Raw genomic sequence first — 27,769 nt, 5'->3', positions numbered from 1 at the left:
GTGTCTCACACAACAGGTGGAGGAGGAGAGTCCACATCACTGTCAGGTGCAGCACTGGGTTCTGGATTGAAAGACTCGTCGTCCTCAATCACAGCACGCTTCGTTTTACTGCTCTTCGTAAAGTCATCAAATTCATCCTCACTGCTTGACAGACTGTACTTCTTTTCAACAGCGGCTACAAGAACACAAAATGTATTAGCGTGGAGTTCATAAAATTGATTGTGTTGCTTTGCCGTAATTTAATGTTTAATAAATTGATATTTATTCCCTGCATTAAAGCTGCAACCCATGCGTTTTTCCATTTGATTGAAATGTGCAGTTTATCAATGATGATTAAATCTAATAACTGGCAATTAGATAGTCACATTAAACTATGCAAATTAATGTTATACTTATTCTGAAATTGTCTTATCCACACTAGCATTATGTCGCTGAACTGAAGCCTGATTTATACTACTGTATCAGGTAATAGTCTTTGCCAAAGTTGAGTTTGCCAGAAAGATGCTACTATAGAAATAGCTAAAACTTGCATGTATTCAAGGAAGAGGCAGGAACTGCTGAACATTCGACAATTTTAAACAATGTAAACAAAAAAGTCTCCATCTTGAATTGTCAAGGAGCTTTGTGCTTTAAGCTTTTGTTTTTTCCTATCTAACAAACAAAAATCTGCAATTTGGTGCAGTTGCTGACTTTGATCGTGCAAACATGTTGAAGGCTTCCATTGACATGTATAATAAAGCATTACAGTTTAAACACATGTAATAATAACAATCCCAATAACATTCCTGTATGAGGGATAAGTACGAGTATTATAATCCTCACCTCTGCGTTCTCTCTTTTCTCTTGGGGCTGTTTCCTCAGACATCAACTCTAGGTCAGAATCAGACTCTCCCTCATCAGAAGACCAGGGGTTCTTCTTCTGGACTGGTTTAAAAGTGAGGGTGGTCTGCTTTCCTGACTTTGAGCCTAATTTTTGTTTTTGTTTTTTAAGAGACAAAACAAAAGCCTGATCAGAGATTGAAGACACCATGCACTGACCTAAGAATTCCTTTTAAAACTGCACTTGACCTACAATGGTCTTTAATACTGTTAACCAACAGTAAATGTTTCTGTGATGTAAAATTTCCCTTTATCGACATTAATGGTAATACTCAAGCATGACTGGGCTGAGAGAAATGTGTTATCAAAAGTTAGTTGGAAAGTTAAGAGATCTGAACAGAGACCAACTTTAAGAGCCACAAACATTTACAGTGCTACCTTTGTCTTTGGTTGGCTCTTTCTTGATCTTCTTTGTAAGTCTTGCAGCCAATCCCACCCCAGTGCCATCAGCTGCTGCGTCTGCCTCATCATCAAACTCCATCTTCATCACCAAACCAGCCTCTTTCTAAAAAACACAAAAATATTCCCTCAGGATCTGCTAATTTATATACAAGCATTGCCTATGAAAGCTGATTGAATACGACTGTAAAAAAAAAAAGTGACCCCACATATTCCAACTGAACTGTTGGGAGGTCTGCAAAAAAGATAAAAAAAATACGGAAATTCAGTCAGTAGACACAAAGCTTAAAATCCAAACTCCTGCACTTTCCGCTATTAGGAACTATTGGACAAACAAGAAAATAGTCGACCTACGCCTTCACACATGCAAACACAGAATGTGAGAATGCACTACATTTAAATTTGTTTTCAGTTTCTTCAGTTTAGTGGGAACAGCAAAAGGTCAATCAATCATTATGAAATCATTCAATCAATCAGCATAAAATGATAGGAATAAATAAAATAGAAAATGCTTGGTACATGGTAGACTTGATTAGTTTAAGATTTGAAATTATCACATATGAAAGTAGAGAGCTGTTGTTTTAAGAGAATCACACATACAATGCATTTAAAAATGGCTAAATATTATTAATACATTGTTAAATTGATATGTCTCTGCTAAGAGGAAGCTATAGAAGCTAGTCATAAAATGTTCTCTCTGACAAATAAGCATTTCGCTTATACAGTGGTTGGTATAAGGCACACCTGTCCAACTGCTCGTTAATGCAAATTTCTAATCAGCCAATCACATGAGAGCAACTCAATGCACTTAGGCATGTAGACATGGTCAAGACGATCTGCTGCAGCTCAAACAGAGCATCAGAATAGGGAAGCAAAAATGTTGCTTGAAAGTTGATTTAAGTCACTTTGAACATGGCATGTTTGTTGGTGCCAGATGGACTACTCTGAGTATTTCAGAAACTGCTCATCTACTGGAATTTTCACGCACAACCATCTCTAAGGTTTGCAGAGAATGATCTTTAAAAAAAAGAGAGAGAAAATATCCAGTGATTGGCAGTTCTGTGGGTGCAAGAGCCTTGTTGATGCCAGAGAAGAATGGCCAGACTGGTTTGAGCTGACAGAAAGGCAACAGTAACTCAAATAACCACTCGATAAAACGGAGGTCTGCAGAAGAGCATCTCTGAACACACATCACGTCAAACCTTGTGACGGATAAACTACAGCAGCAGAAGACCACACCAAAGCCACTTCTGTGACATAAGAACAGGAAACTAAGGCTATAATTCACACAGGCTCACCAAAATTGGACAATAGAAGATTGGAAAAACGTTGCCTAGTCTGATTTTTGCTGCAACATTCAGATGGTAGGGTCAGAATCAGTAAGGTCAGCCATCTTCTGATGGCTACTTCCAGCAGGATAGTGCGCCATATCAAAGCTCTAATCATCTCAGACTGGTTTCTTGAACATGACAATGAGTTCACTGTACTCAAATGGCCTCCACAGTCACCAGAGCTCAATCCAATAGAGCACCTTTGGAATGTGGTGGAACGGGATATTCGCATCACGGATGTGCAGCCGACAAATCTGCAGCAACTGTGGGATGCCACCAAGTCAATATGGCCAAAAATCTCTGAGGAATATTTCCAGTAACTTGTTGAATCTATGCCACGAAGGATTAAGATCTGAAGGCAAAAGGGGGTCTAACCCGGTACTAGTAGGGTGTACCTAATAAAGTGGCCACGGAGTAGTTTGTAATGGACACCTTCAGGCAAGTCATGATACATCATTGGATGATTTTCTTTTAATATCTCGTCTGTCTCAGTTTGAGAATGAGATTTATTGATATAATGGACCAAATGCAGTGATTATACCATATATTGTGAATTAACCTGTGATTTCCAGCCCTTTAACTATGATAAGATCCTTCCTAATTTGAAACTTTCTCAGTCTCTGTATTTGTTTTGTTGAGAAGAAATGAATATTTACATATTCATCTAAATGTTACTTGCCAACATCCTTGCAACATCAGAATGTAAAATCTCGACTAATGGTAGTACTTTAAAAGTTTTACCAATGCTACTAGAGGAACACTTAAGGTGCCACACACGTCATCTCATTCCACACACATACCTTCGATCCTTTGCCTCGCTCTTTTTTTACAGCCTGGACCTTCATGGTGCTGGTGATGCGGGGGATAACTCTGCGGCCTTGCGGTGTAGGCATGGTCTCGTTCTTTACCTTGACCACTTTTGGTTTGCCCACTTTACCCTTCACCAGGGGCATTGCATTCTGTGACTCCTTCTCTTTCTGTTCCACACGCTATAAACAAATACAGAAAACTTTAGTGAGGTCATAAATCATTAAATCAATAGGTGATACAGGTTTGTCTAAAACACACAACTTAAATGCATCTAGATTTTATCTCATGCACATATCCATATCGGAGGTTGCGGTAACCGAATGATTTCCGTCATTGACAGATTTTTTTTCAGCAGTGACGGAAAAATCTGGAGGTGATCCGACATTGACAGATTATGGTGAGGGATCTATTGTAATTTGTTGCTAACTATAATTCCCACTCCTGTCCAGCTGATGGCGGTTGTCCTTGTTTTGTCTCCCCTTGTCACCGCTGCCTAGTTGCAAAAACAGACAAACCTGCCAACACTCCCGTTTTTCCCAGGAGTCTCCCGTATTTCAGACCCATCTCCCGTATCGTTCTATCTCCCGGAAAACTCCCGAAATTCCACCATCTCCCCCCGCTCTTCAGCTTTTTGGTACAGTCCCCATGCGCACCGAACACAACGCGCAACAGTCTCCATACCTGCTTCTCGCCTTTCAGTTTGCGCACCACACCTACCCCTCCCGCTCTTCACTAGCTAAAGTGGCTCTAGTAATTCTGGTCTCCAGTGTGGCAGCAGAATGCGGCTTCAGCCTCCGTTGTCTAGGAGAAGTCAGTCGACTTTCCGAGGCAAAGACGAAAATGACAATTGCCTTTGCATCAGTCTCCCTTGATGCACTTGATTACGCACAGGCAAGCACCCAGTTCAGTTTGACGCAGAAGGAAGATGAGTTAAGGCATATAAGAGTTTTTGTTAGTTTGTGAAATAAATGAATAATATAGCCTATATGCTCGTCGTGCAAGTTCATTATTAAAATATGAACGAAAAAAGCAATTAGAAAATATGCTAATTAAATGACAGTCAGTAATAGGTTATGACGGAATTTTTACAGCCCTATCCGTCAAAATGACGGACAATGAGAAAGTCTGACGCGACCTCTGATCCATATATACCCCACATCATTTTCTACAAATGCGTATCCACCAAAAACAAATGAATATGATCAATGTCATCTTTACCTCCAGCTCCTCAGTAAAAGCTGCCAGATCTTCTTTCCACAGATCAGCAGGGGCCTTCATCTTGAGTGTGTTCAACTCAGTCATCTGAAAACATGTGTACATTTTAACTCAACCTCTATGCTGAAGCACCAGTTTCTATGACCTATCAGCTTTATTTAAATTTTTATTTTCTCCTGTAAATCATCCGTTTTTTAAGTTTTTTATATTTTACTAATATTCATCAAATGTGAAGGAGTACATGTCTGAGTATATACACTGTACATACAAAAAAAATTGTCTTTAACATCTAGTCAATACATTTTACTAATTCATTTAATTTACAGAAAGGCTATTCTATTAATATACATATTATCAGGACACCGTCATAACTTTGTTTTTTGTTGTAATATTCTAAAATGTGTATTAAATGTAGATGGAAACATAACAAACAGTTACCTTTGCATCTCTCTGCTTGCACAACTCATCTTTCTTTTCTTTGGTTAGGTACCACATGGGCATGCTGAGCAGATAGTTATAATCAGGGCCAGACGTGTCCTCTTTCTCCTTCTCATCATCATCCTCAGCATCCTCTTCTTCTTCCTGCCAAACACAGTGGAAATGATAGGTACGCAGGTAACAGCCAAAAGGGAGAAAACAAAAGCATTTAATTTGACTGCAGTCATGTACCTTCTCCTGAGCATCTTTCCATGCTTTAACAGGGTCCGAGTCATAGCCCATCTGCTGAAGCATGCGGATCAGCTCTTTTTTCGGTTTGTTTTCTAGAAATGATCAAGATGAAGAGCTTCTTAATCAGTGACATAAATTCATATTCTGGCCCAACCCAATTACTTTGCTAGGTAAATTACCCCTATGTTTTATTAAAGGTGCAGTATGCAAGGTTTTGGCTTCTCTAAAGCTTAAAAATACCATATGTTTGCAGATATTTTAAAGACATGCTAAGTGAACATTCAAAGCATTGTTTTTCAGAAAAACAAGTCAGTTGTTCTGCTTGGAAATTGGATCATTGTCAGCAGTTTAAGCTGTTGTTCAACTACAATGTCAAAGAAAAAGAAACCATTTCTAAAATGGAAATTTCAGGTGTCGTTGTCTATGATGATTAGGACGAAAGTCCAATCAACATGGAACATATTCCTTTTATTGCAAGTGATCATGCATTGTTAGGACATTATGAATGCTCAATAGTCAGGCATGTTCGCTTATGTTGGTTCATGATGGCAACCAGTGTTTGCGTAGAGTCGTAGTCAGAGGGGCCAGGTGAAAAAACTAATGACTGTAAAAATATGGACGAAACAACAGCGTCTTTTCCCCATTAAGCGATTTGAAGGCAAAACGCCTCATGATGGGCACAAACTGGCGCAAAACACTGCTGAAATTGGAGCCTGGGCATGCACAGAAGGGACTAGAGCTGCACGATTCTGGCTAAAATGAAAATCGTGATTTTTTTTGCTTAAAATAAAAATCACGATTCTGTAAATGTAAAATAAATGCTTAATGAGATTGTTTTTTCTCAAACATATGGTAAAACAATATTAATATTGTGTAGGTGTACTGATTTCTATAAATACTTATATTCTACTTATAATAATTCTGATGTTGAATTATGTTTGAGATATAGGCATATGCTTGCAATGTCATTGAGAACATTATTAGATAATTTAATTCACTGGTAAAATCAACATTATATAGGCTACAGTAGGTATACAGACACTGTTAACATTTATTTTCATGCACAACTCTGTATTGCTATGAAAGAAAAAAAAACTTGTTGCAATCATAACTCTAAAATGCGATACGGTTATTTAAATGATGTGCATGCTTTCGGTTCTATCTTCACTAATAAGTGCTGTTCATAATTCGCAATCAAGTTCAAATTATGTTACAGGAAATCAATGTGGACAAACAGGCTAACATTAGTTTCGTCTTTTTAACTGTTATTTTAGACCCATTAAGGAAATTACTGCTAGATGGCAATCATTTTTTCCACTCCGTTTTTTTTTTTTTTTTTTTTATTTGGAATCAAATCTTGTTCATTAACACAGAGGAGCCAGGCTTTATGACTTGTACTGCAATCAGCCCAGAGGGGGCAATCTAACAGCCAGCAATCAAAAGGAGACGTGAGACACTTGGATAAAACCCTGTCCAGTGTTTTGAATTTAGGCCCCATTTACACTAATGCATTTTAGTTTAAAAACGCATAAGTTTTGCTACGGTTACGCCAACCGTACACACTACGCCAGAGTTCTCGAGCGTTTCGAAAACGCTGGAGAGGCCGTTTTCATTCTGAAACGCTGCTGCTCCGTCTCAGTATGGATGATGGAAAACGGAGATATTTGAAAACAGAGCGGGGCTGCAGACATTCGCCTCTGATTGGGGCTTTTCCTCAATATTAAGTAGCCTACACACACAGTTCAGTCCTGCATCCTCTCCTTTTAAGTTCAGACTTCACAAGTTTGATCAAGGCTGCAGTCTCTTCTTCTCAGTTTGATATGGAAAACAGACTATACCGAGGACACGGGTAAATCTTCAAAGGGAACAGTGTATTTTATAACTTCATTCACATCACCCTGGCTACGTTGTTTCACTTTCTCAACAATAAAATGTTAACATGATTTAAGGAACTGCCTATTTTCATTTTATTATTAGCAACTTAACAGACAGCAGACATGTTCGTACAGGCGTCGTGCTGTATATATGAGCGTCATCTTCACTGTGTGGTTATTTATAACAAAACGGAGCCTATAACAACTGCCTCCTTTCAATTTCAGTGAAAATACGAAACATACCCTCTCTTTTGCTGAATATCAGTTTTAATAATCGATAATGGCCATTATAAAAGTATAACATACAATAAGTTTATACATTATAGGAAATAAAGGCAAGCGATCAGTCAATATACAGGAATGTACATGGATTAATCATTAACTTATCTTTGCGCTCAGCCAAAACACGTTACCTGAGAACAAATAATGGATTCCAATGACCAAAGTCAGGGAATATGTCGTTAGATAAAGACAACAAGATGAATGAAATATCACGTTTAATAAATATAGTGAAATTAGATCCAGCGGGAGATGCTTGATGAGAAGTCCGACTAGCACAGCTCTCATCTGGGTGGATGGGCTCCAGCACTTGCCCGAGTGTGTGTGTGGTCACGTGATGTGCGTTTTCAGCATTTTGGTGTGGACGGAGAGCTGTTCAGAAACGCTGGGTAAAACGCGAGTGTGGACGCGGATCGTTTTCATTCTAAAACGCTGTTTTAAAACTAAAACGCATTAGTGTAAACGGGGCCTTAGACTGCAATACCCATTTCAACCACGTGGGGTAAATTCCACATAATGCACCTTTAACACTTTACACTGTATTAGGATCTGGTAAAACGTACAGTATTGGTGTCATAAATGCTGAGGTAATACTAGAGATACCCAGTAGATTAAAAAAAAAAAAAGCTTATCTTACCAATGACCAGTGTGCCCTGGATCTTCTCCAGAATAAATCGGGCTTGGTTGGAAAGTTTGGCACTTTCAGCTCCCAACATTCCTACAAGCCAGTCTTTCCTGAGGACGTAGTATTTCATTCTGAGCTCAAAGAACTCCTTTAAGATGTCCTGAACAGACTCATACTTCTTCAGACTGCCCACATGATCAAATAACACCTGCACGAGACATGGACAGATCATTTTTTTTTAAGAATTAGACCAACAAGTGTAAATATATAAAACAAACAGAAAAAACAATGAAAGTGTAAAACAGGTTTACCATGGAGTTACAGGTCAGCAGGTTCTGGAGTTTAAAGACTTTGTGCAGTCCAGCTGCCTCTGCCTCTCTCAGGCGCTCCTCTGTCATCTTAACAACAAAACGCACTGTGGTGTCTGTATGATACTCCTTGTAGTCTGTGATCAGAGCAGGGACCTTCTCTGTGCCGTTCAGCATCACCTCCAACACATTCTCCTTATAGGTCTGATTTGAAAGGGAAAGAGGTCATCAATTTAACTACATCAGTATTTATGTTTTAATGCAATATCAGCAGCATTGGCTATATTTATGACAACTAAGTAATCAATATCAGGCCTTGAAATTAACCCTTTTGATTGGTAGCACCGGTGCTCCTAACTTTAAAAATTTAGGCGCATCAGTCAAAATTTAGTCGCAATCACCATTTATAAAGAACCGTTTTATACAAACATATTTATTGCATTTGAAATCAACACTAATAAAACTTGAAGCCAATGGAAGTCTTTTATCCACTCTTCGAAAAGTGATAGTGAGTTAACATTCAGCACATGATCACTACTGAGTCATTATTTGTAACTTTAGATGCCATGGTTTCTAAAAGAAAATCTGTCAGTGTTATTGTCATTCTTATCTTCAGCGCTTTACAATTTGTTCGCGGTAGTAGCTCTCCCTGTCATCCCAAGCCAGAAGGCGTTGACTGAGTGGTTGACAGCTGATAATAACCAATCCATTCGCGTTCAGTTCCAGAGCAGTGGGCCAATAAAAAGAGAGCGAAGGCGGGGCAAGGATAACGGACTTGGCTTTGTTTACTGCAGCAAGTTGACATCACAACTGTTTTAAACCATTCCTGAGCACAGCGTTTTGCGTTTTAAGTGCAAAGATGCATTCTGTGTAAATGTCTTCCGAATCCGCGCATGTGGTGAACATTTTGCAATAAAACTGGTCGCAATTTCGAGCCCTGAATATATACACATGTACAATCAAAACTATTCTTTTATTGTCATGCATTGTAAAAAGAAAATGCAAACAACATTGATAAAGTCATGTTAGACCTTTCAATCTGATCAAAGATAAACATTCTAAAATTCCTCCTTTAAACATTTCCCTTCAAATATTTCCTGAATAAAAACGTCATCTAACATAATTAAAAATACACATTGTATTAAAATATTGTATATAGTTACAATATTCAATACATCTCTTATGAATAAAGATGTGCAAGTTCTGATTGACCAATTCTGCAACTTGTATGTACACCCTGGTTATGTCTATTTTCGAATTGGTCATTTATTTCCTTTCATTTACAAAAGCTGCATTATCTGCCTGTTCATCATCATTAAATCCCATATGGCCATGTATCCAACAAAAAATAATATATCTTTTCTTTAAAGTCCACTTTTTCTTTTAAGCAAAAAACAAACATAGGATGATCAGTTTTAAAAGATTAAGGCTTGTAAGCAGGACATAAAAAAAATCATTAAACATAGGAAACTGTTAAAAATGTATTGCTACCAAGATTTCAACCAACACCCCTAAAATATTTTGCATGCAACTACCTCTTTGTATGCCTTTAAAAAAATGTCTCACTAAACTGTTGGGGTGATTATGATGATTAAAGGCCCTATCCCAACAAGTGTATGTTTAAATACATTCATAACTGCGTTCGTGTTTTACCATCATGCTTTAAAAAATAAAAACCGCTAACTTTCTCTATCTATAATCCATAATAACTCCTCTATAGCAGTACCACAACATTTTGACAATCGAATACTCTTTTAGAAAAGTCAAGTGGCTGGAAAAGAGCTTTTTACATTGTCTTGTATAACGTTAATGTTGCTTTTAGTGTGTTTACATAGATGAATATGGCCACTGTGTAAATGCACAGTATCGTTACGATCTAATTGCCTCATTATATCGTTATGATAACATAATATATGCCTTCAGGGATTTCCTACAGATAAATACCAAAAAATAAAGCAGAGTAACTACAGCAGTCGCGATCATCTGACCTCATATAAAGCAAGAGATCACAATGACATATGATGATGTGTGCAAGTGCTGTAGTGTTGCACTCATTCTTAGGGTTAAATGTTGAAACCCTTCCCCTTCACCCTCCATTTCAAGGGCCAAGAGGAAGTGGTACAAAAACAAAATTGGGCTTACATTCCTTCTAAAATGTTATTTTTAGGTACAATTCACTATATTACTGATGCATTAACTATGACTTCCATATCAAACTCCTAATTAGATGCTTATTAATAGTTCAGGTAGTAGTTGAGATTAAGTAGGCTTAGGGAATATGTACTTTAAATACAAAAAAAAAAAAAAAGTTATTTCATAATAATTGGAAATTAGCCAGTTAATAGCAAGAATAAGTGTTACTTAATTCTGTTTGCGCTCCTAATTTTTTCCATATGCCCTTAGGGAAAAAGCATTAAGCCCTGAATACATAATTTCTACTGTTTATCACCCATAATAATTATATAGATAGGGGGTGTTAATAATAAACAAAAACATATCTTTATTGTTTTAAGGAAGCATGTAAAAAAAGATGACGACAGTTAAGTCGGAGTACAATAAAAACAGACCTGTGTCCAGGTTTTGACAGGCAGCTCTGTGATCTCGATGGTGGTGGAGTCAATGATGGCCACTTCTCCATTATTCACATACTGATTCTTTGCCAGCTCATCAATGGTGCCCTTGAAGCCCTTATAGCTGGGCAGCTGTATATATTCAGAGTGCAATGTTAATGAAGGCTGGTTTGGATCAATATCATTAATAGGAAAAGCTCTATATATGTGATAAATATCATACAGGTTTAACTTTACCATGGGGAGGGGCTCTTCTCCGTTAAGCATGCGGTGAATGTTGTTGATGATCTCTCGCACGTCATAGTTAGGGATGCGGCTGGCCCATCCTGTGCCAATGCCTTCACCTCCATTAGCCAGCACCAGAGGGATGATGGGCATGTACCACTCCGGTTCCACTCGCAAATTGTCATCGTAGTTGTACTTCAGCAGGTTGTCGTCCACCACAGGGAACAGTAGACGAGCAAGTGTACTGAATAAAACAATTTCCTTTTCATTTAGTTGCAATTCATTTAAAAATACAAAGAGCTATGTTTAATAATGCATTTAATAACTTGGATTAAATTGTCTGTGCACCTGAGCATAGTAAAGATGTATCTGGGGCTGGCTGAGTCTTTGCCGCCATGGAGACGTGTGCCAAACTGACCCAGAGGCTGGAGCAGGTTCAAATTATTACTGCCCACAAAATTCTGAGCAAGACCCACAATGGTCATCATCAGAGAGACCTGAGAAAGAAAATATTTCAATGTATGAATGTTCCCAAGATCACTGGCCTTTAAACCTTGAATTGTTTACCAATACACCCTTAGTTCAAATTTTCTGTTTATATAAATCCAAGGTAAATAAATGAATCTGAAAAAGTAATACATAAAAAAAAATAAATAAAAAATTTTTTTATATATATATGTGTGTGTGTGTGTGTGTGTGGGCCATTACCTGCATTAACGTGCTGCGTTAATACGAGACTCTTAACGCGTGATATAAAAATAAATAAAAAATTATTATCGCCATTAATCTACCCTCAAACTTAGGGTTGGCTGGGTCTATTATTCGCAAGTTATGACTTTCACCTTGATATTTTAGCGCAGATGTACCCGACCAGTGAGCCGTCTGACAAAAAAAAGTGCCCTTCTGAATCAAATAAGCAGAATGCCTCACTTTAACTGCAGTTCGGTAGTTTCACTTTAACTCTTGAACATTTCATTCATGCTGTCGTGACAAACTAAGGTTATAATAGCAAATAAGGAGTAAGGACTGGTGAGAGTGTTATGGAGCTTACTAACGCACGCCGATGCAAAGAAAAAAAAATTCTGCATTTCGTGGTGTGTGTGTGTATATATATATAATATATATATATATATATATATATATATATATATATATATATATATATATATATAATAATATATATATATATATATATATATATATATATATAATATATATATATATATATATATATATATATATATATATATATATATATATATATATATATATATATATATATAAAAAATAAATAAAATAAAAAAAGACGTTTCAAGCTTATGTAGGCCTACAGTTCAAAATTCATGTTTTTACTGAATTAACAGTTCGTAAACACAAGTACATCTTATTGAACATCATTTATTTTCATCACCAATTATCATAGTAGAATAGTTTCTCAAGCAGTTTGTGATGCATTTTGGAAACAGGAGATGAGCCCCTGATCTAATGCGCCACCTAGCTTGAGAAACCGGTTCTCAAAGTCTTACTTTTAGTCATTATTTGGATAGCACATATATTCTGAATGCCTTCAGCAGAATTCAAATGAGCCATTTTAATCTAGATTTATTCAGAGATTAAAAAAAAATGCATCTATGCCCACCTATCTATCTATATCTATATCTATATAAAATGGGCAGCATGTACAGATCTGGATATTTTAATAATAAAAAGCAGCTTTTACAATCTTTGCTGCAAGAATCAAATAAATTATGCTATACAGCCGAAGAGGCATAAAAAAAAGAACATCATTTATGATGTCAGCACATTGTTTTACATTTTACCAATAATCAAACCTGATCAAATAAATAAGTGTGTTTACCCAATTAACCACACGGGGGAAGACTAAAGAAGATGATGAGTGTTGCTTAATATATTTGTCTGAACTCTGATTTGAACTATAGACACATTATGCACAGGAAAAAAGGATTGCAATCGAGTAATGCATCAAACCAAATATCCTGTACCGGAAAGTTGTTATGAACATGTAACTGTTACACCCCTACCAGCCTTACATAGTCATCACATCAGATTGAAAAATCATTAATTATTGTGGATGGAGCATCTCAAAATCAAAAGCACTTTGAAGTCTTGTGAAATGCCAAGTTTGAGTTTTGGTCAACTTTTTTTTTTTTTTTTTGCTGCATGCCATAATTTTATTCTGGTGTCATGTCATGGGAGGGTTCTAAAAAGTTGTACTATACATTACTTTGGCACTTTTGACAGTGGAAATGGTGTACCTGTACTGTACCAACCCTTACCACTCATTAGAAAAGAACCATAAAAGTAGAAGCCCTCACCTCTCCATGGTGATATGCTGACATCTCAGCCACTGATCCAGCCAACTGAGCCACTTTCACCTCTCTCTTATCATTTCTCTTAAAACAACAGAAGACAACTTTCCTCTGGCCTGGTTTAAGCCCTAGGAGAGAAAATAAATAAGTAAATACCGCATGCATGCATGCATTACTTTACTACTTCTTAATTTAATAATACAAATAGTCTTAGCCCTAAAGGGGGAAAAAAGTAAACATTGCAATCTATCACAACTTCTGCTTCATGCAGACTGTCTTTTATACAATTAGTTTACATGTTGCTAGCATTTTTCTAACATGCTTCTATTTGTGCAAGCTGCCTAACCTTTACAACTACATGTACAAGTAATATGAATCTGGAATTCTGGGGAAATTTGGGTTTCTCACCATCCACCATGCAGGGGATTGACCTCTCGTTGTCAGAGTTGGAGAACAACACAAGCTCTTTATTGATAAAGTCATGGTAGGAGAGGGACTTGGTTTCCTGTCCATACAGATACTCCTGCACAATTAAGAAACAAGATAATGTTGCATGGTGGCACTCATTGGCTAATTCTATACAATAAAATCCTATCGACATATCGAATGTCAGATGATCTATGGCACCTCAGGCAGGTTGTGTTCTCTACGTTGACGTCTGTTGATCATAAAGCTGGTCAGCCATTCCTTCCTTTCCTCTATCATCTTCTTACTAAAGGCCTACAAACAGACAGAAAGTGCAAAAAAAAAAAAAATATTGAAACAGTTTGTTTGTTTTGGTGCAGTATCAAACTTTTTTTTTTAACTACATGACTATCAAAGTTCCACTGGTGACTTTATACGAACAGGCTAATGCATAAGGCTTAACAGGGTTTCTGCAGATAACAATGCCAAATTTAAGACTTTAAGACCTTTTTAAGACTATTAAGCATTAAATTTAAGACCTATATCACAATATCAAAAACATGCATACACAGAGAAAATGCAAAATCACAAAATTTGTGGTAAAATAAATGTATTCAAATTGAACAGTACTAAAGACAGGTTAGATGCATTATTGAACTACAGGAAAAACAAACAAACATCTTAAGGCTGATTTATACCATCGCCTGGCGCCGCATTGCACACCTCACGAAACGGACAAAGCTTTTATCCTTGAAGCGTTCAAATTGAGCTATTCTTTTAATGACAGGGGAAGGTCAAAAGAAACAGTAAAATCAGACAGATAAACATAGAAGTAGAAAGTTTCTGGAACTAGGTCATATCATAATATCATTGAAGATTTTTAAACTAATTGTTTTTATTAATTATTATAGTAATTATAAGGATTTTTATAACCATTCAAGATATTTTAAATCAAACTTTGATGCATCACTTGCACACAGTTCATATCCTGGACAGTTCTACCTATTAAAGTTGAATATTAAATGGCAATAGAACATGGGTTGCTCAATAATTGTATTTATTATGGCAGGAGTAAAAGCAAAAAAAAAAAAAAAAAAAAAAAAAAAAAAAACCACAACTTTTTTTGCCCAATCAACAATTGACATTACTGTCAGGCTAGTTTCTGTCCTCTACTTATAAGCTAAGAAGGCAATAATGGTCCAACATTTCTGACCATTATCACCATTAAGGCCCAGAATTGGGCATCAGTTTATTGTAAACTGATAGGTTCAAATATTCCTTTCCAGTTATCAAAGAAATAATTTGTTACTTTATTTTAGCTTGTAACCTTATTTAAAATCAAATAGTTTTAAATTAAAAAATGTAATATATACATCAGTGTAAAACCTATGAATGGTGAAAAAACATTCTGTAATATTAAAACCACCTGGGTCTCCACTTTTGCATGGCGTCTTTTTTTGTTTTACCAAACTTTTACAAAAACTTTCCTCCTTTCTCACAGCTGTTGCAATTTCTAGCCAAGAATTATTGGTCATCTGGTTTTCCCTATGATCATGCATGGACGGATCATAAAGATGTCTGTACAGTTGTACCAGTTTCAGATAAAATCTCTTCAGAGTACAACTCAAATCAAACGCGGTGCTGCGCGAACGGTTCAACCGAGTCTCTAATTTTGTGAGCTCCGCCAACCGAAATCATTTTGCGCGCACCCAAAATAAACCTCTGCAAACACAGCTATGCTGTTACATTCGCCACGCACACTGAGTTTAATAACATAAAGCTGATTGGCTATTGCATGTTGGTCTTATTTGTAGTTAATACCGCAAATTACATTTGGACTAGTGAAATAAAGAACCACAACAACACGAAAACCAAGCAACAACAAAAAAGAATTTAGATAAGAATTAGATATTGCGTTACATGGACATCGGAAAAATAAGACATGTGTAAAAATATTTAAGACCTAGAACAGCAAATGTAAGACTTTAAGGCCTAAAATTTTTATTTTAAAATTTTAGACTTTAAGACCCTGCAGAAAACCTGCTAAAGTGATCCATATATTTACATAATAGAACTTTTACATAATACAATTTAATGAAAAATATCAGATTTTGAAACAGTATGAGCAGTATTACTTTTGCTCAATTGTATCATGAAATTTTAAAAATAGCTTATCCAACCCGGAATCATGATATTTTAAGCAAAATTTTAATACAACACTGAAGATGATTACCAGGGTGATAGCCTCATCATCAGCCGGCCCGGAGTACTTAAAAGGGATTCGATGTCTTGTCATATCCGAAAAATACTCTTTGGCCTCCTTTGATGTGCTGGTACCCAAACCTGAAGAGAAGTAAATAGAAGGTACTAAATCATCATGCACATTTGAAAAACTTTTAAAGGTATGTAAACACCAATTGTGCAGTACCCTATCAGTGACCCATTCACTTTTAACATTACTCACACACAGATAGAGACAGAGTAAAACCATTGCTTACATTTGCCAGTGGACTACCACAGGTGTTTAAGACAAACCTTTGTAGTATTTGATTTTCCAGGATTTGATGCTACTCTGCTTCTCTTTCCACTCAGTGAACTCAGGAATACTGTAGAAAGAAATCTCCTGCTTCTTATTGGATGCCTGGAGTAAAAAAAAACAGCACTGCATTAATGAAGTGGTTCCACAACAAGGATTTTTATGTATTGTTTACATCAAGGGCTGTTGGCTTCATGATTACCTTGATGATAGGGGTGATGAACTCTTCTAGAAAGTTATGGCGCAGCAGTGATGGCCAGTTATGATGGATGAAGTTGATCAGCAGACCTTTAATGTGAGATCCATCTTGATCCTGTGGAAGTCACCAATCATTATATACACAGCAAACAACCACCGTTTTATAATTCACAATAGAGCCACCATGGCAGAGTCTGACCTGATCTGTCATGATCATGAGCTTGCCATAGCGCAGACTCTTGAGTGACTCAGGGTCACTGTAGTTCTTTTTGTACTGCAGACCCAGGATCTTAATGATGTTGTTGATCTCAGCATTTTCCATGATCTACAAAAAAAAATTTAAATTGATGACACAGGAAGAAAAATTAACATCAATACACTTTAAACTGTTCTAAATCCATCTGACTTTCTAGAATGGAGCATTAGAGTTTTGGCATAATGCTTGTTTTTGGTCTTCTGATTTGAGGCATGGTCTACATTTATCTCAAATCACTGAAATTTTACAGAAAAATCAAAATCATGCCAAGTGGAAAAACAAAGTCAAACACATTTAAGACGATATATTAATAACATTACCCTAAAAAAAAAAAGAAAAAGAAAAAAAATAATAAGCGGGTCTCTTGCGCCCTTGTCAAATTTCATTGAGACCCTTCTCTTTTACGGTCATTGTGTTTGACACAAGATCATGGTATTTATTTATTATTTATTTATTGCCACATCAGGAACTTATGGGCTATTTAATGGCAAAATGGATATAGATAAAATATTACATGATAAAAACAAATTCGTATTACAATAAAAAGCTACTTAGACAAATATATTTAATATAAATCAAATTCACACAAAAATATATTCAAAGTTAAATGCTTTTTTTAGTTCAATTTTTGATAAATAATTTAAGATTCTTCCTGGTGGCACCTTTATAAAATGTCCAAAGTACTTTCCTTATACAAGTTTGTCTAATGGTATTCAAACTTCCATATTCCAACAAAATATGTTTCAGGGTAAGAGCAGTCTGGCAGTAATTACATTTAGGTGGTGCTTCGTTATTGAGTAAATACAATTGAGCCAACCTAGAATGTCTAATTCGACATTATTATAGACAGTTTGATTATTGCTGGTCTCAAATTTATAATTTGCTAAGTAAAAGACCATGGTACACTGCTTAAGGCTAATTCATAGTTCTGCACAGAGTGAAGCGCAATCTTTAAACAATCGCACACCCTTAGCCATACGTTATGCCACATCTCTCAAAAAATTAAGTACACAAAGAGACATGTAGCGTAAGATCTGTAATTGGTCAGCTTGGCATCGGTGAATAGTGTAGGGGTGGCGTAAGAGAGCCATAAGCGAAGTGAGCCTGATGGCATGAGTGTTTTACAAACAGTGCCATCCAAAAGGCGATAGAATTACCCCTCCGAAATGTCGTTCAAAACTGAAGTGCTCAAAAATGGCCACTTCTAAGTGCTGGATTTGGTGTTTTTGAAAAATACAACTGATAGATACATTGGCCCACATGATTCTTTGAGGAGGGAAGTTGTTTAGAGTCGCACACTGCATTAAATTTGGAAGGGCTCCAGTTCCTTCAAAAGGGATCCTACAAAGGGATTAGGGCATATGGAGGAATTCTTCTGAAAGGAACCCCTCTTTTTCTTGCTCTCTCTCTCAATAACTTTTGTGGGGTATGTAACTAAAAATGAAAGTGATTAATTTTTAGTCATTGACCTGTTTGTGTGAAGCTTCTCGAACGTTGAGCATTTTACCACGCAGAGGGAAGACACCATATCGATCACGTCCCACAACACCCAGACCCGACACGGCCAGAGTTTTGGCCGAGTCTCCTTCGGTCAGGATTAGAGTGCAGCTATTGGAGTTCTTTCCACCTAAAACAAACAAAGCACCCGGCAATGAACATCCAGGCTGAAGGTGTCGTGACCATTTAACATTACAACAAACCTCTTGTTACCTGCATCGTTGGCATCATCCAGCTTAGGTACTCCTTTAATCTTCGTGTGTTTGACAGCTGAGCATTTCTTATTGAGCTGAGCCTGGGCTTTAAACTTCACCCAGTTCATAATGCTTTCCACAATTCCACACCCATTAGCCTGCAGACATAGATGGATTAGGATTTTATTAGAGCTTTAAAAGTTCAATTGCACTAACAGTAGTCAAAATCCAAGGGCAGTCATACAGGAATCATAACTGGAAGATTTGTGGCAGAGCAAAAAAAGTTCTACACATATTTGACATATTCAAGTATTACAAATTTATTGAGCTGATCAAATGAAAGTCTTTCTGATTTTAAGTCATGACTTCACTGTTGACAAATTGACTGCAACTTAAACATATCTTTAACCACCATTAGCAAAACCCTGATTTAGTGATACAAAGTTGAGTAATTAAATTGCAATTAATTGTTAATGCATTGCAATATAAAGTGAATACATTAAGTGAGAAACAAAACACAACAGTATTAAGGTTTTTGGGTTGTTAAATATATAACTAATAGGCTATTAAGAGATTGATGGTAAGATTTGTTATGTTAAAACACCACTTCACCTTCCATGGCCATTTTTATGGTGAGAAAAAGTATGCTGGAGTTGTTGATTACATTAAGGTTTTACACTATTTTTGCTAAAACTATAAAAGTTGCTAAAAATGTATACTTCAAATAAATGAACTAAATGAAATACCTTCCTCACTGAAGTAAAGCCAACACACTCAAATAAAACATGCTTGATAGTTAAAATGATTTTACAAATAAGAGCATGTGGGAGAAACCACTGGTTCCACTGGTTGGAGAATTTGTTGAAATCTTTTCTAACATTAAGGGTAATTTTGTCAAGTTTGTTTTGCATGTAAATCCCATTCTCTTTGTTTTATGGTAATAATGTGTTGAAAAAACTCAAGTAACATGCACTAACCAGTAAAATACGTCTAACATATTTATATTAACTCTAAACTCTCACCCATTATGCCATGATTTTTTACAGCAATGAATGATCGAGAAATCAGTTCTTACCTGCTTAACAAACTTGTCACTCAGAGAGCAGGCAGAACCAAAATTCTTCTGCTGCAAGGTCATATTCTCTTTCGTCTGGGAGTCAAAGCTGGGGTTCTCTATCAGACAGTTCACAAACAACCACATATGGTTCTTGACCTGCACACAAAGTTAAACCAGCACATGGTGATTAATTTAGAATGCCATGAGAAGGCAATACTATTTGATGCAGTTTGCAGAACATCTGAATGTACCTGGAAAGGTTTGACGGCTACTCCAGCCTTGTTCTTCTTTTTCACTACTTCAATCAGTTTGGACACAATCTGATCTGCAACATAGTCTGTGTGTCTGCCACCCTGAAACACACAGCATTTTAATGACCAAATGAAGCTGAAAAACGATTTGTGTAGGGCTGCTTTAAAACTGAACTGAAAGAAACTTGGCTTTTGACTTTTTAAAATGAAAATTGACTTGGTTTGTCACAACGAAACTTTACTGTATGCATGTACCTTATTAAATATTTATGTTAATTCATTTATTCATTTTTTTTTCAGCTTGTCCCTTTAATAATCTGGAGTCGCCACAGCGGAATGAACCACTAACTTATCCAGCATGTTTTTACGCAGTGAATGCCCTTCCAGCTGCAACCCATCGTTGGGAAACACTCATACCCTCATTCACACATATACACTACAGACACTTTTAGCTTACCCAATTATTATTTATGTTAATACATTTTTAAATTAAAGTCACCAAATCTACAAAAAAAAGCTAACTTTATACAACTTACATTATCTTATACATATTCTACACATTTGCTTTCACTTTATAATGGCATTTCTTGTCAGATGATTGACAGCTTAGGCAAGATACGCTAAAATCCCTCCCTTCCAACCACTGCTAGCAAATAAAAGAATTCAAAAAAACTTTACACACTACATTATATTTTGTAGACATTAAATAATCAATAGATCTGGTTTAGAATATGTGACGCATCTGTTTGATTGAAGATTTATTAAAAAAACATTTTTGAACAGTTTTGAAAAGGCTGTTTATTCATCTGAATACATTACCAGGGTATATGCAGCAATCCTTAAGTTAATTTTAATACCTTTTTAAGACTTTTTAAAGACCTTCTTAGAATATATTAAGACTTCATTGCCACTAAGTCCTAATCCATATTAAACTTTGACCTTAATAAACAGATATTAATAAACAGTTGTAGTTCAATAAATCAATGAAGCACAACCGTGTAACAAAACTCAGAGAAGCCTGGAAGAAACAAACGTGATTGTTTTGTTGGCGACAGGCTTCAGCCACTGTTTAAACCCATCTTTCTCAAATCAGAAGTACTCAAACTTACATTTTCCCATTTTGCTATCTGTTCCACTCTATGGGTTCGCTATATGTGGAAAGTGTCACGTCACCTTTCCATGTTTGCCGCAAATTACATGACGTCACCCGAATGGAGGAGCTTGGCTAAACGTGCCTTGGCTCAAACCAATTGCAAGGATCAAGGAAAATGAATACATTTATGCTTTTTTGGAGTTAAACACTTTAGACAACGCTTGAACAAAATTTAAGACCTCATTAAAACCTGATTAAGACTTTAACACCTTTTAAAAGCCTTAATTTTCTCATTATTGATCAACTTTTAATACTTTTTAAGACCCCACAGACACTATGATTACCTTAGTTGTGGCGATGCTGTTAACAAAGCTGACTTGCTGGAACCCTTTTTCACTAAGGGTAAGACACACTTCCCAGCGCTCATTCACCATCTCGTGAACTACTGTCAGGGGAGAACCAGTTTCATCCACCTTATCCTTCACATACAAGTCCACATAGGTGCGGAAATTATTAATCTGAAAGACAAAAAGAATTTAAACATAAATTTAAAATGTAATGTATTTATTTACAGCCATGTCAGCAATCAAAGCCATTTTCATGGCAAGATTATTTCAATAATAAATATACAAATAAAAACAACAAACAAATAAGTACATAACCCAAATAAGATTTTTAGTGTTAATTCATCATAAGAATTCAAAAATTTTCCTGGTGTCACTTTGTTAAAAATGTCCTTGAGAGAGATCATTTCATAAAAATAGTCTTCTGGAGTCATTAAAAGCAGGACAGTGCAGTAAAATGTATCTTACAGCACGGGGAGTTGTGCAGTACAACATTGAGTGGGGTCTTCATCTTTAAGCAAAAAGATTTAATCTGGTGTCCAACAACATCGGGTAAAAATCACTTGATCAAATCTAGACTTTAAAATTCAGTTTGAGATTTCAGGTTGGATATTCCTACAATTTATTATTTTCCAATGCATCCCATTTCTCTTGCAACTTATTAAAAAATAAAATAAAAATATACAAAAATACAATGAACATGGGTTTAAGGGTAAATGCAATAAATATAACTTACTGGCAGCCTCTTTCCATTAAGTAAGACACGGACACCTTTAGTGGATCCAGCAATGTCATATGCTCGTCGAGTCAGTAGCGCAACAGTGTCCTTATCTAAAGCTTGCATCTTGAACTTGGCCAGGTCTGGCTGGAATGTGATGCAGGTGTAGTCGTCACCGTCGAAGGGTTTAATCTTAGATTCACCTGCTCGTCCCATGTTGTCAAACCATGTCTACGGAGAAGAGATTAAAACATTCTGGTAAATGACCGCCACTAGCAAAATCACATCTGACTGTCATACAACTTAAGTATCACAATCACTGATCACTACATAAATGGATTTGTCACTGAATTGTAAACTGTCCAAACAGAATGAAGCTACACAAAGTGTTTGAGGGGGCCATAATGCCATTAAAAATGAGCAAAAATGTATCAGAAGAAAAGTCTGCAATGATTCATTGATCGAAAGTAAATCATTGCAACTTGTGAATTCTAACACAGACTTTGAACAAACACAAAAAAATGATCTCAGATGTGTGTATGCGTTACAAACTTGGTCCGACTTGCATTTTATGCAGCATTGTTTTTATCAAGCAGTAAAGAATATGGAATTTATTTACAATGAGATGGTTGTGCCAAATTAACAAAATTGTGCCAAGAATTCTGCAGGAAATTAAGCATGCCACCAACAACATTGACTGTGTTTACATGGACATCAATTTAGATTTAATTAAGACAATACTAATATTAAGACGTTAACATGAGTTGCTTTTTGAATGTTGCTTTCATGATCCCGTTTTACATGTTATAACGCATAATTTGATTAATGTCATTGCGTCACCACACTATCCAAATTTCCTCCAGAGTTACAGGTAATTTTGGGTGTTTCATTTTTAATTTGTCGACTAACTGCAGTTTAGCACTTTTACTTTTACTTTGGAACATCTCATGCATCCCCTGTGATAAACAAGATATTGAATGCAGCTATAAACTGCTGGAAAAGTGTTGTTTTAATGAAAGTTCATACCGCATGCTAAATGGAAGAAAAAAGAAAAAAAAACAACGAATTTCACAATGCAGGTGTCTGTGGTCTTTACTGACTCGGTAGGTGCAAAGAAGACAAACAGCAATGTGTGTATGTGGACTATCCTGTCGCAAAATGCAGCAAAAAGTCCTACATGGCAATAGTTTAAGGTGTTTACATGTCTGTACTGCACTTCAATAATGCAAAAAACATCGGCATACTGCACATGTCTCAATCCGGTTTCTCTTTATTTCGATAATGACCTCAATCGGATTAATCAAAAATCATGGTACATGATTACTCATTGTAGACTCTTAATCAGAGTAATGTCTTAATCACATTAAAATCTAATTATTGGTGTCCATGTAAACGTACTCACTGATGCTTGGAAATAAAGTTTAATTAATTAATTTGCAGCATTATTTCTCTACATGACATGTGGGTAAATTGCTTGGCCCAAATCGGCGCTTAACTGTGGTAGACTTTTAATTGCCCTGACAAAATTTGATCTGCCCCAACAGAATAATAATAAAATAGCTTATTTCCTAGCCACAAGTAATTAGCTAATTAACTGTATTGGTTAAAGCAAACTATTAATACTAGGGCTGAAACTTATTTTTTTTTTTCAATTTAATCAATTTAAAAAATAATCAATTAAATTTGTAGTAATCAATGCTTCGTTAAAAAAAAAAACGAAAAAGAAAACTAACGCATCACTTACTGCCTGTACAACATTTATTTGATTTGCCTAGATTTATTTTAGGCAATATGCAGCTTGTTTTTATTTTATCCTGTAGTTATATTGTTAACGTAACTTCTGGTGAAAACTTCCATTGTTTAAATTCAGAATATAGTGAAATAGCTGCAAATTGAGGTGAATGCAGTAAAGTTTGAGTGTATCTGCGATTGGCATTTATGCAATTTTTACTGCTGTTGCATTTCAGTGACAATAACTTGAAAGAAAATAGAAAGTTTATCCTAATACTCTATGGGTTATAGTGGTAGATTAATTGATAGCTGCTGCCCTAATTAAAACACAGTATCCAACACTCACCTGTTTGAAACAGCGTTTTGACTCTCTGCAAGCAGTCTCCACAGTAAACTTTAGGCTGAAGATGTTACACAGCTTTGCACCATATCCATTTCGCCCACCTGATGACAACACACAATTACAAATCAACTTCAAGTCACACCACATAAGTGCTGTCAGGAATCCATTAACTTTGAGCACAATCTTACCTGTGACCTTCTTCTCATCATCATCATAGTTACTGGAGGTCAGGAGTTGGCCAAAGATCAAAGCAGGAACATACACTTTTTCCACCTTGTGTTCAACCACAGGAATACCCTTCCCATTGTTCCACACACTGATTGTGTTATTCTCTCTGCGGACACACAAATGAGCACCACTTACGCATTCTCAACCTACACCACTGACCAGTGAGAGAATGAGCAGTACTTACGGGTCAATGTTGACCTTGATGCAGTTCATAGTCTTGTCCCTTTGTTTGTTATCAGCAGCATTCACTATGAACAGGACAACAGATGTTACATTTAAGCAGCAATGTGTCATGCTTCAACTTTTACCATATTTAATGTGCTTATTTAATGTGTTGGATATGTAAATGAAAGCTAATAACCTAAATTATATCCGCTTGTTATATAAACTGATTTGCCAGACTTGAATTAAACCACTTGCACATTCATAATAATGATTAATAATCATATTTTACAACACATTATGTAGAATTGTAAATAAAGGGATACAAATCTGTCAGGTTTATGTAAGAATATATTCAAGTTTAGAAGACAAATGATTTTAGTTTAGAACAACAAAAGGATACCCATCTTCAAGAAAACAATGGCACAAGCAATACAGATATAAAAAACGCATTCAACAAATGCTGTCATTGCTAAACCTTGCACGCAATGTTTTGCGCGCATTTTGTTTTAAGAATACATTCATAAAAAAAAGAAACAAATAACTTTGAATTTACACAAAGCTTTTACAAAAAAGTGTTCCCTTGTTAAATGAAGGTACATCTTTTCAAACACTACACCTGCCAAAAACAATCTAAGCCAGATTTCCCAACAAGTTAAGTGAACGATGTGATAACCAGAATAGTTAACTATTGGTTTTAATAATGGCTAGACTAATCCATTTTAAAAAAAGGTTAGCATCAGCTTGCTTGACATTCATCATAAACTCACCCAGAATCTCATCAAAAATCTTGTAGAGTCCTGGCACAAATGTGATGTCTCTGCAATTCATCCCTGTATCCTCATCAAACACCCACATTTGCTAAAAAATAAAAAGTCAAGTCATTAAAGAGAAGTTGTTTCTATTAGAAAAATAATTCAAAACTTAATTCTAGGACTATATTATGTTATATTAAAGATCTGGCAATAACCCAATCATTATGAAGTGTGGCTCTTCCATACCTGAGTCACAGGTTCCACTGAGCCTATGTAGGTGTCAGGTCGAAGCAGGATATGCTCCAGCTGGGTCTTCTTCTGATAGATCCGTTCCACAGACAGACGCTTCTCATCTTTCTTGGGCTTACTGAGAGCCTTATTCTCAAATAAACTCTATAAGAATTAACAACAACTTTACACCAATTTTACACAGGGCATGATCAATAAAATATTAAATAATCATATGACAATCCAAACAATTCCATAATAAAAATTAATAATAATTATACATATACAGAATATATATGTATACATATACAGAATATATACATATATATATATACATATATATATACATATATATATATATATATATATATATATATATACATATATACATATATATATATATATATATATATATATATATATATATATACATATATATATATATATATATATACACACATATATATATATATATATAAAAGATTACATGAGATTCCAATGGGCAATAATAATGAAAAATATATATATGATGTACACTTTTAATGCCTGAAAATACATTGGTCTTTAAAAATAAAATCTTTATTTTTAGATATTGTCAACTCAAATCCCTCTTTTTCTTACTGGAACAATCTTTTTGACGATATTAAATGGTTGTATGGTCAGTCCCCCAGAATTCTTTCAATTTAATTTATTAACAAATAAAATTAAAGAATTTTTTTAAATGATTCACAGATTTTAACCAGTTAAACAATTTCTACAGAAAACTGACCTTGATGTCTTTTGTTCTTTCTATGAGACTTCTGTTCTTTACTTATTTTGGGATTGTCCCTTTGTTAAAACTTTCTGGTCTGATGTGATGAATGAATTTTTCAATTTTAACCAAAATATTTGCAGTGATTTTTTCTTTAAGCTTTAGACACGTTGTTTTGAGGTTTTACATTCAAGAAAAACAATTTCTTAATAAACTTTTTTTTTAATACAGCTCAAGTTATTTATTGGAAAGGTTTTTTTTAATATATATACACAAATGTAAGTATACTATATGTAAAGCAAACTTTGTATTTCTTAAACGAGAATTGGAACTGTACTTGAATACCATTTTAGAGTCTCATAAAAAGAAAGCAGTTACATCTTCTAAAATATGTGCTTTAATACTTTTTTATGTGCCCCTCTCTTATTTTATACCGATTTTTTATTCTTAGCCATTGTCTTTCTCTTTGCTATATTGTTATACTATTTTTTAAATTATTTAGAACTGTTATGGATATTTAACAAAAGGTAAATTCAGCCAGACTTATAATTTAAACACGATACAAAGGGTAATAAGTGTTACTACAGTGAGTAACAGTTAGTAACGTTATGCCAGAAAGCATTTTAGAATTTGGATTATTTATTCAAAGACAAAAGACATAACTTAAACGATTAAAATAACTCACAAACTAACATTACCCTAAACGTTTCTGTTCGCTATTTAGAAGTAACGTTATTAGCCTCAACGCTAATACAAGCCAGAGTAAGTTACCGTTACCGACCACAGAATGTTTTAATCTTTATCTGAGAGGGGGACACTCGTAAAAACGGGGAAACCAAATAACTTAGCAAATAAAGCTTTTGATTGACACTCTTTTTTAGATGAAAAAGGTTGGTGAATTCCCGAATGCTATACGTTAACCGTAACTTGGTAACTTATAATCTGTAACGGTAACTTAGTGTTGCTAGGATTTAGGATGGAAGAATCTTTTTGAACTTGTCGTTAGGACGGATCTATGCATGCAAATACAAAAAATAACGCAAATAAACGGAAAATAAAACGCTAACGTAACTTTACACTTTAATGTTTAAACATTTCAACTACTTGGGTAAAAAGTTAGATAATGGAGCACATTTACAATATTCTGCATTTTAGAACATTTGTCATCTAATGCATTCATATATTCTTTCTAATCTTTTACATAAATATAATAAAGGCATTGCTATCCGGTGAAAATTGTGGTGTATAATGTTAATATAATTTACCTTCAGAGGTCCTTCTGTTCCAGCCATTCTCACCGTTTTACCTCTAACACGCAACGGAGCTTATCAAACTTTATCCTAAACAATACTGTCGTCGAGTGCCAACTCAATTACAGACGATTCTAACTCTAGCTGTAAAAATATATCTAAAGTTAAACTGCACTAACACAAGAGCAACTAACAAAACACGAGTCAGAAACCCCACTAGCAGTATTTGAAATTTCAAATCACAAATGTGTCCTCCCG

At 35.5% G+C, this 27,769-nt stretch overlaps 1 protein-coding gene across 2 annotated transcripts in view; it reads right to left on the bottom strand.

Annotated features, from left to right (window-relative positions):
- Positions 1-27,769, bottom strand: part of top2a (DNA topoisomerase II alpha) — a 44,973-nt gene that overhangs the window by 5,835 nt on the left and 11,369 nt on the right. Inside the window, exons 1-31 of one of the 2 annotated variants that reach the window (NM_001310015.1) lie at positions 27,527-27,757; positions 25,529-25,675; positions 25,298-25,388; positions 24,550-24,613; positions 24,326-24,471; positions 24,141-24,238; positions 22,082-22,294; positions 21,346-21,519; positions 19,909-20,010; positions 19,676-19,813; positions 18,620-18,758; positions 18,379-18,536; positions 16,853-16,978; positions 16,658-16,768; positions 16,455-16,560; positions 16,153-16,262; positions 14,142-14,234; positions 13,923-14,037; positions 13,521-13,642; positions 11,533-11,681; positions 11,197-11,428; positions 10,957-11,091; positions 8,393-8,593; positions 8,094-8,289; positions 5,304-5,395; positions 5,073-5,216; positions 4,638-4,721; positions 3,410-3,598; positions 1,258-1,384; positions 823-966; positions 10-175 (exon numbers count right to left, since the gene is read on the bottom strand). In NM_001310015.1, the coding sequence (NP_001296944.1) occupies positions 10-175; positions 823-966; positions 1,258-1,384; positions 3,410-3,598; positions 4,638-4,721; positions 5,073-5,216; positions 5,304-5,395; positions 8,094-8,289; positions 8,393-8,593; positions 10,957-11,091; positions 11,197-11,428; positions 11,533-11,681; positions 13,521-13,642; positions 13,923-14,037; positions 14,142-14,234; positions 16,153-16,262; positions 16,455-16,560; positions 16,658-16,768; positions 16,853-16,978; positions 18,379-18,536; positions 18,620-18,758; positions 19,676-19,813; positions 19,909-20,010; positions 21,346-21,519; positions 22,082-22,294; positions 24,141-24,238; positions 24,326-24,471; positions 24,550-24,613; positions 25,298-25,388; positions 25,529-25,675; positions 27,527-27,553 (4,139 nt within the window). In that variant the 5' untranslated portion in view covers positions 27,554-27,757. Of the gene's footprint in view, positions 1-9; positions 176-822; positions 967-1,257; positions 1,385-3,409; positions 3,599-4,637; positions 4,722-5,072; positions 5,217-5,303; positions 5,396-8,093; positions 8,290-8,392; positions 8,594-10,956; positions 11,092-11,196; positions 11,429-11,532; positions 11,682-13,520; positions 13,643-13,922; positions 14,038-14,141; positions 14,235-16,152; positions 16,263-16,454; positions 16,561-16,657; positions 16,769-16,852; positions 16,979-18,378; positions 18,537-18,619; positions 18,759-19,675; positions 19,814-19,908; positions 20,011-21,345; positions 21,520-22,081; positions 22,295-24,140; positions 24,239-24,325; positions 24,472-24,549; positions 24,614-25,297; positions 25,389-25,528; positions 25,676-27,526; positions 27,758-27,769 lie in introns of those variants that run through there. The other variant, XM_073917415.1, reaches the window with a different exon arrangement.

This window comes from Danio rerio, chromosome 12 (genome assembly GCF_049306965.1).
Source record: "Danio rerio strain Tuebingen ecotype United States chromosome 12, GRCz12tu, whole genome shotgun sequence".
NCBI lineage: Eukaryota > Metazoa > Chordata > Actinopteri > Cypriniformes > Danionidae > Danio > Danio rerio.
This window is presented reverse-complemented; position numbering and strand designations above follow the sequence as displayed.